Source organism: Salmo salar, chromosome ssa28, assembly GCF_905237065.1.
Source record: "Salmo salar chromosome ssa28, Ssal_v3.1, whole genome shotgun sequence".
NCBI classification, from domain to species: Eukaryota; Metazoa; Chordata; class Actinopteri; order Salmoniformes; family Salmonidae; genus Salmo; species Salmo salar.
The window spans coordinates 14,890,956-14,899,597 of NC_059469.1; the positions used below are offsets into that span (position 1 = coordinate 14,890,956).

Genomic DNA, 8,642 nt, shown 5'->3' on the forward strand with positions numbered 1-8,642 from the left:
CCTAAGTTCCGTCTCTGTGGCCACTTCACTTTAAGAAAAACAAGAGAAAGGAACTATCTATTTCTGTGTTGTTAAGTGGAAGTGCTTCACAGCTATTTACCCATATTTTATGGTGAAGGTGAAACAAACTGACTATTCTGAGGATAAATCCTTTTCTGTAGGTCTCACCGTGCACCAAAATGTGAATACCGGTACGAATGTAAATATTAAAGCATGTAAATGCAGGTCACAGTGTTAAATAGCTACAGTACTGAGGTGAGTCATGTCAACAACATCTCCATCTGACTAGGAGAGCCAGGGTTGGAGGAGCAAGAGCTGTGTGTGTGTGTGTGTGTGTGTGTGTGTGTGTGTGTGTGTGTGTGTGTGTGTGTGTGTGTGTGTGTGTGTGTGTGTGTCTGAAGCAGACAGAACCCTCCCCCACTCCTTATCCTCCTCCTCCAGTGCCATTTACAAGCCTGTCCTGTTCTGAGCTACGATTACACACTGCCTCTTCACTGATTATGGAGAAACGTGGGTTGGCAGGACATTGCACAGAACATAGCCCGACTGGGTACAATTTAGCAGCACAACATACACACACTTATGCAACCACTCTACCTTGTCATTGTCTTTTCACTGCTGTGTTCCCCTATGCCTCCCCAGAGGAATCATTTGTGTTTTGTTATTGGTAAATATTGTAGATTTTGTCACCTGATTGCATTTCCCTGCTGGCTCTCAAAATCCCCTGAAGGTGGACACTATGCATGATAATAAGGTGGGTTGTACAGTACATCACAGGTGGCTGGTGGTACCTTAATTATGGAGGACAGGCTCATTGTAATTGCTGGAACGAAATGAATGGGATGGTATCAAACACATCAAACACGTGGTTTCCATGAGTTTGATACCAATCCATTTACTCCATCCAAGACATTTATGAGCCGTCCTCCTCTCACTAGGCTCCTGTGCAGTACATGTCCAGTATGTATGATGGATAATGTACACATTCCTACTGTATATAGTTACTATTCCACTACAGCAGATGGCGCTAAAGATCCTGTAGCTTGTTCCCGCTTCACCGTTACGGTGACCGGATATGCGATTTCCAAAACATTGGTGGGATGTGCAGGCTAATACAATGAAGCTCCGAATAACTCCTCATTTATGCACATGTGGTTACTTTCTTACAACTGATGATATGCAGGTTTACCGAAAGCAGGTTTAGTTAGCAAACAAGTTAAATATATTTTCTTTACCGACTCGTTCTTGCATAATACTTCCATGTTGTATAGCTAGCAAGCTAGATAGCATTCAAGCTATATTGTCTGACTGACTGAGCAACATTATTACGGACAACAACTCACAGTACACGGAGGGAGATGGCTGGTCAACTACTTGAGTTTGAGACGGAGATGTTCCTGAGTTTGTTTGGCTCGGACGGGCTGCTGGTGACTGCGGAGGGCATGGGGATAGACCGCATCCTGCTGCAGTTCATGCGGGTGTACTCCGAGGAGGGGAGTCTGGTGCTGCTGCTGAACACTACCACGCCCGAGCAGGTGGGTGAATAATAGCGGTGCTAGGGGAACGATTGGTCAGGGGCCCAGTTCAGGAGGGGGCAACGTTACACAACGATCATAGGCGGCTACTTGTCATCACCTGCTTGACTTTCAAGCTTGCATCAGGAGGGCTTCAGCTATGATGGAGATCTTGGTTGCAGATCTTGCATGAAACGAACTCTAGGTGAAGTTTGAATAACGTTACATGTCTTTCTATGTAGAACGTTTGTAACAGTAACCAATAACCCATGTTCCTATTTGTGCTTCTATTTCCTCTGCTAGGAGTTCTTCACAGAGCAGCTGCGAGCTGAGGGAGTGAGCCACCTGCCCCAGACAGTGACCAGTGATGTCCAGAGTACAGAGCGCTACGAAGTTTATACACAGGGAGGGGTCCTGTTCGTCACCAGCCGTATCCTAGTGGTGGACTTCCTCACTGACAGGATACCTGCACACCTCATCTCGGGTAAGTATATAGTGTAGGCAAAACTAGAGTTTTGACATACCAGTTATGTTATATTAGTATGGATAATGGTACCAAACGGTCCTGGATACAAATCAGACTGGGATGGGTGAAAATAATGCCCTACGATGGAGTTGCTCAAAAGGACACTCGTATTGCTCTCTCTGTATAAGCACTATCCTTTCTCTGTTTGTGCTGCTTCACTTTATTTATTTACCTTGTTTACATCGACCCACAACTTTCTCTGTTTTCCCCAGGTATACTGGTGTACCGGGCTCATAAGATAATTGAGTCTTGCCAGGAGGCCTTCATCTTGAGACTGTTCAGACAGAAGAATAAGACAGGCTTCATCAAGGCCTTCACAGACAAGGCCACCTCCTTCTCCTCAGGCTTCTGTCAGGTGGAGAGAGTCATGAGGAACCTCTTTGTCAAGAAACTTTTCCTCTGGCCCAGGTAGGTGGGGGAGCCCATTTTATGACATTTTTTTACTCCTTTGTGTGGTAACTTCTTGGATTATTGATGATGATGGATAGTTCTCTCTCTCTGCTTCCACCTCTCTCTCTTTTTCTCTCTCTGTCTCCCCGCCTCTCTCAGATTCCAGGCGTCAGTGAACTCAGTTTTGGACAGACACAAGCCAGAGGTGGTGGAGCTGCATGTGTCTCTGACCCCGGCCATGAGGGCCATCCAGAGCTCTGTCCTGGACATCATGAACGCCTGTCTGAAGGAGCTGAAGCGCTACAACCCCACGCTGGAGGCAGAGGACCTCTCCCTGGAGAATACCCTTGGGAATGCCTTCGAAAAGGTCAGACTTGTTAGCTACATAGGAATTAAGCATCAATACCCACTGGAGTAAACTAACTACAACGTCTTGCAGTTCAGCAATAACCATTGTATACATAACACAACTCAATGTGAATGTACATTTAGCGTTCTTCATATTAGCGTTAGTGATATAAAAATATGACTGCACACTGCTCGTCTCCAGACTAGAGGTCGACCGATTCTGATTTTTCAACGCCTATACCGATATTGGAGGACCAAAAAAAGCCAATACCGATTAATCGGCCGATATTTGTACTAATGACAATTACAACAATACTGAATGAACACTTTTTTATTTTAACTTAATATAATACATCAATAAAATCAATTTAGTCTCAAATAAATAATGAAACATGTTCAATTTGGTTTAAATAATGCAAAAACAACTGTTGGATAAGAAAGTAAAAGTGCAATATTTGCCATGTAAAAAAGCTAACGTTTAAGTTCCTTGCTCAGAACATAAGAACATATGAAAGCTGGTGGTTCCTTTTAACATGAGTCTTCAATATTCCCAGGTAAGAAGTTTTAGGTTGTAGTTATTATAGGAATTATAGGACTATTTCTCTCTATACCATTTGTATTTCATATACATTTGACTATTGGATGATCTTATAGGCACTATAGTATTGCCAGCCTAATATCGGGAATTGACAGCCTTGAAGTCATAAACAGTGCAATGCTTGAAGCACAGCGAAGAGCTGCTGGCAAATGCAGGAAAGTGCTGTTTGAATGAATGCTTACGAGCCTGCTGCCAACCACTGCTCAGTCAGACTGCTCTATGAAATATCAAATCATAGACTTAATTATAATATAATAACACACAGAAATACGAGCCTTAGGTCATTAATATGGTCAAATCCGGAAACTATCATTTCGAAAACAAAACGTTTATTCTTTCAGTGAAATACGGAACCGTTCTGTATTTTATCTAACGGGTGGCATCCCTAAGTCTAAATATTTCTGTTACATTGCACAACCTTTAATGTTATGTCATAATTATGTACAATTCTGGCAAATTAATTACGGTCTTTGTTAGGAAGAAATGGTCTTTACACAGTTCGCAACAAGCCAGGCGGCCCAAACTGCTGCATATACCCTGACTCTGCTTGCACAGAACGCAGGAGAAGTGACACAATTTCCCTAGTTAAAAGAAATTCACGTTAGCAGGCAATATTAACTAAATATGCAGGTTTAAAAAGATATACTTGTGTATTGATTTTAAGAAAGGCATTGATGTTTATGGTTAGGTACACATTGGTGCAACGACAGTGCTATTTTTCGCGAATGCGCATGTTAAATCATCACCCGTTTGGCGAAGTAGGCTGTGATTCGATTATAAATTAACAGGCACCGCATCGATTATATGCAACGCAGGACAAGCCAGATAAACTAGTAATATCATCAACCATGTGTAGTTAACTAGTGATTATGTTAAGATTGATTGTTTTTTATAAGATAAGTTTAATGCTAGCTAGCAATTTACCTTGGCTCCTTGCTGCACTCGCGTAACAGGTAGTCAGCCTGCCATGCAGTCTCCTCGTGGAGTGCAATGTAATCGGCCATAATCGGTGTCCAAAAATGCCGATTACCGATTGTTATGAAAACTTGAAATCGGCCCTAATTAATCTGCCATTCCAATTAATCGGTCGACCTCTACTCCAGACATTACTTAAATCAAGGCATTCACTGTACTCTATTGACCACTTGCAGATTTCCTCTCATATTCTTGTTTGTTTTGCCTGTTTGACCCCCAGACCATCCGTCACTACCTGGACCCTCTGTGGCACCAGCTGGGAGCCAAGACCAAGTCTCTGGTCCAGGACCTGAAGATCTTACGTACTCTGCTGCTCTACCTCACCCAGTATGACTGTGTCACCTTCCTCAACCTCCTCGAGTCACTCCGCTCCAGCCAGAAACACTTTGGAAGCAACTCTGGTAAGAAGTTGTAAGAACTGTCCTTGGAGAGTAAGCGAATATGAATAACTAACTGCATTGCTTAGTTTCATTGGAGAGCTATCATATTAAGGTCTCTGTGTTTCCCCTTCCATTATGTTGGTAGCCCTAGATGCTGATTCAAGGAAAAATGTCACTTGACTGTGGTTCATTTCAACAGGCTGGTTGTTCCTGGACTCCAGCACCTCCATGTTTATTAACGCCAGGAGTCGGGTGTACTGCATTCCTGAGTCCAAGAAGAAACTCAAGGTGGGAGCTGACACAGAAAAACAACAAAGCACTTCAGGTAACTAACTGCTCTCAAAATATACATTCAAGCACAGTCTCTATGGCTATATTATATGTAATTCTATTTCTTTCAGAGGAAGAGCTTCATGAACATTTCGCTACACCCATGATAACATCTGCAAAAAATGTGTATGCGAACAATACAATTTAATTTTATGCTTTCTGGAGCTGAGGAAAATGATTTTTGTGCGTCTGCCCCAGAGGTGAAGAGGGTGCTGGTGCTGGAGCAGAACCCAAAGTGGGAGGCTCTGACAGAGGTGCTGCAGGAGATAGAGAAGGAGAACAAGAGCTCTGAACTCAAACCAGGTCAGCCACTAGCAGATTACAATCTAGATAAAGTATTGTATAGGGACACAGAAAGCGTAACATATTCCTACCAAAGCTATGACATGCGTTGGTAAACTGTTCAGTCCTTGGTGGTGAATCTCACTGTTCTTTGTCTGATTCCCCAGGCCACATCTTGATCTGTGCCAGTGATGACAGAACCTGTGCTCAGCTTCATGAGTACATCAGTCGTGGCTCAGACTCCCTACTCAATAGACTCTACGCTCGCACCATTGGCAAAAGAGATGCCCTGTTCGACCCAGACGCACACAAACAACAGGGCCAGGGTTGGTCCAGGAAACAACAGCCTGAGAAAGAGACCAAAGGCAAAAAAGCCAAAGGGAAGGTGGCAACCAAGCCAAACTCAAAGAGTAAAAAGAGGCCGTCTCTGACCCTGACTCAAATGGTTGGCAACAGAGAGGGGGATGAGGGAGAAGTGATGGGCAGCAGTGGGGATGAGGGAGGCCTGTTGGAAAAGGAGGAGGAGCTAAAGTTAGACTTGTCGTCTGACGCCTACTACGGTGTTCTGAAAGAGCCATTGACGGTTATCCACCCTCTGAGGGGTTGCACTGACCCCTACAGTCTGACGCGGGTACTGCACGAGGTGGAGCCCAGTTTCGTGGTGCTTTATGACGCCGAGCTCAGCTTTGTTCGTCAGCTGGAGATTTACAAAGCCTCCAGACCGGGGAAACCACTGAGGTAATCAAACAAAACCTTTATCCCCTTATTCATTTTACACAGATCTTGTGAATTACATGTTGTTGTTTTTCCAGATGAAGTCACTCATGAAGCATTTCCTCCTCCTCTCAGGGTGTACTTCCTGATCTATGGTGGCTCCACAGAGGAGCAAAGGTACCTGACTGGTCTGGCTAAAGAGAAACAAGCCTTTGAACACCTCATCAGGTCAGACATCTGCTGCATTATATTATGATCATCCTGCAGTTTCCATACCATGTGTTAGTTTGTGAGCTGTGCTGACTGACTGGGTGTCTGTGTGATTGCAGGGAGAAGGCCACTATGGTGGTTCCTGAGGAGAGAGAGGGAAGAGAAGACACCAACCTCGATCTGAGCAGGAGTCAGGAGCCTGCTTACTCTACCACCAACACACGCAAAGCAGGTAAGTGATGTGATGACATTTTATCTGATTCATTACACTGTGGGCAGCTTAGGTCTTACAGTCCACATCATCTATCTGAGTCTGATTGGTTGATGTAATTTAAAGTCATGTCATGTCTCTACAATCAGGGGGCCAGGAGCAGCCCAAGGAGCCGTCCCGTGTGATTGTGGACATGCGTGAGTTCCGCAGTGAGCTCCCGTCCCTCCTCCACCGGCGCGGCCTGGACATCGAGCCTGTCACCCTGGAGGTGGGCGATTACATCCTCACTGCCGACACCTGTGTGGAGCGCAAGAGCGTCAGTGACCTGATTGGCTCGCTTCAGAGCGGACGCCTCTACACCCAGTGCCTGTCCATGACGCGGTACTACCGGAAGCCCGTCCTGCTGATCGAGTTCGACTCGGCCAAGCCCTTTTCCCTGGTGGCCCGCACCGACTTCCGCCAGGAGATCTCAGCTAACGACGTCACCTCCAAGCTGACCCTCCTCACCCTGCACTTCCCCCGCCTCAGGATCCTTTGGTGCCCCTCCCCACACGCCACCGCAGAACTTTTCCAGGAGCTGAAGAAAGGTCGACCCGAGCCGGATGCCGCCGCCGCCCAGGCCATTACGGCCGAGTCGGACACAGTGGCAGAGTCAGCTGACCTCTTCAACCCTGGGCCATACGACTTCCTTCTTCGGATGCCAGGGGTTAATGCGAAGAACTACAGGGCTCTGGTTAAACACGCAGATAGCCTGGCACACCTAGCCAAAATGAGCCAGGAAAGGCTAGCACAGATTCTGGGGCATGCTGGCAATGGGAAGTCGCTCTATGAGTTCCTGCATAATACTGTGGACATCCCTGCCCCTGCACAGAAAAGTAAATAGTCATACACTTAAAAGGATCAGAGGCTATGTGATATCATTAATTTTCTAATTTTGTTATCGAACTTTGACTTTGTAAATCTTTGAATATGTAAATAGATGTTTTGCTTACATGAGCTATATTTAGGATCCTGCTGTGCTCTGTTGTGGTGTTGGATTTGATACTTGCAGTACTGTAGTGGAAAACTGCTGATACAGAGAAGTCAGTAAGCAGAAAGTGTTTTAAATCAGGTGTGAAACATCCGGTCTGTGGCTGGTTTCATAAAAATAAAAACAATTAAATATTTTTTTTTATTTAATTTTTTATTTCACCTTTATTTAACCAGGTAGGCTAGTTGAGAACAAGTTCTCATTTACAACTGCACCTGGCCAAGATAGAGCAAAGCAGTTCGACACATACAACAACACAGTTACACATGGAATAAACAAACATACAGTCAATAATACAGTAGAAAAAGTCTACAGTCGTGGCCAAAAGTTTTGAGAATGACACAAATATTAATTTTCACAAAGTCTGCTGCCACAGTTTGTATGATGGCAATTTGCATATACTCCAGAATGTTATGAAGAGTGATCAGATGAATTGAAAAGTCCCTCTTTGCCATGCAAATGAACTGAATCCCCAAAAAACATTTCCACTGCATTTCAGCCCTGCCACAAAAGGACCAGCTGACATCATGTCAGTGATTCTCTCGTTAACACAGGTGTGAGTGTTGACGAGGACAAGGCTGGAGATCACTCTGTCATGCTGATTGAGTTCAAATAACAGACTGGAAGCTTCAAAAGGAGGGTGGTGCTTGGAATCATTGTTCTTCCTCTGTCAACCATGGTTACCTGCAAGGAAACGTGCCGTCATTATTGCTTTGCACAAAAAGGGCTTCACAGGCAAGGATATTGCTGCCAGTAAGACCTAAATCAACCATTTATCGGATCATCAAGAACTTCAAGGAGAGCGGTTCAATTGTTGTGAAGAAGGCTTCAGGGCGCCCAAGAAAGTCCAGCAAGCGCCAGCAACGTCTCCTAGAGTTGATTCGGCTGCGGCATCGGAGCACCACCAGTACAGAGCTTGCTCAGGAATGGCAGCAAGCAGGTGTGAGTGCATCTGCATGCACAGTGAGGGGAAGACTTTTGGAGGATGGCCTGGTGTCAAGAAGGGCAGAAAAGAAGCCACTTCCCTCTGGGAAAAACATCAGGGACAGACTGATATTCTGCAAAAGGTACAGGGATTGGACTGCTGAGGACTGGGGTAAAGTCATTTTCTCTGATGAATCCCCTTTCTGATGT

The 8,642-nt window shown here is 45.0% G+C and overlaps 1 protein-coding gene across 1 annotated transcript; it reads left to right on the top strand.

The window, feature by feature from the left end:
* Window positions 1–1,056: 1,056 nt before the first annotated feature.
* ercc4 (excision repair cross-complementation group 4) lies at window positions 1,057–7,644 on the top strand. Its single transcript, XM_014179670.2, has 11 exons — window positions 1,057–1,535; window positions 1,818–1,998; window positions 2,253–2,448; window positions 2,590–2,797; window positions 4,572–4,752; window positions 4,931–5,056; window positions 5,260–5,364; window positions 5,511–6,081; window positions 6,193–6,285; window positions 6,387–6,499; window positions 6,628–7,644. The coding sequence occupies exons 1-11, from the start codon at window positions 1,359–1,361 to the stop codon at window positions 7,359–7,361; spliced, it is 2,685 nt and encodes an 894-aa protein (XP_014035145.1). The 5' UTR covers window positions 1,057–1,358; the 3' UTR covers window positions 7,362–7,644.
* Window positions 7,645–8,642: the final 998 nt, after the last annotated feature.

Excerpts from the sequence above, each read along its gene's own strand:
- ercc4 (XM_014179670.2), top strand. The coding sequence starts at position 1,359 with ATGGCTGGTCAACTACTTGAGTTTGAGACGGAGATGTTCCTGAGTTTG. Across the intron at positions 2,449-2,589 it reads AAACTTTTCCTCTGGCCCAG|ATTCCAGGCGTCAGTGAACT; the intron begins GTAGGTGGGGGA and ends CGCCTCTCTCAG. Across the intron at positions 6,500-6,627 it reads CACCAACACACGCAAAGCAG|GGGGCCAGGAGCAGCCCAAG; the intron begins GTAAGTGATGTG and ends CTCTACAATCAG.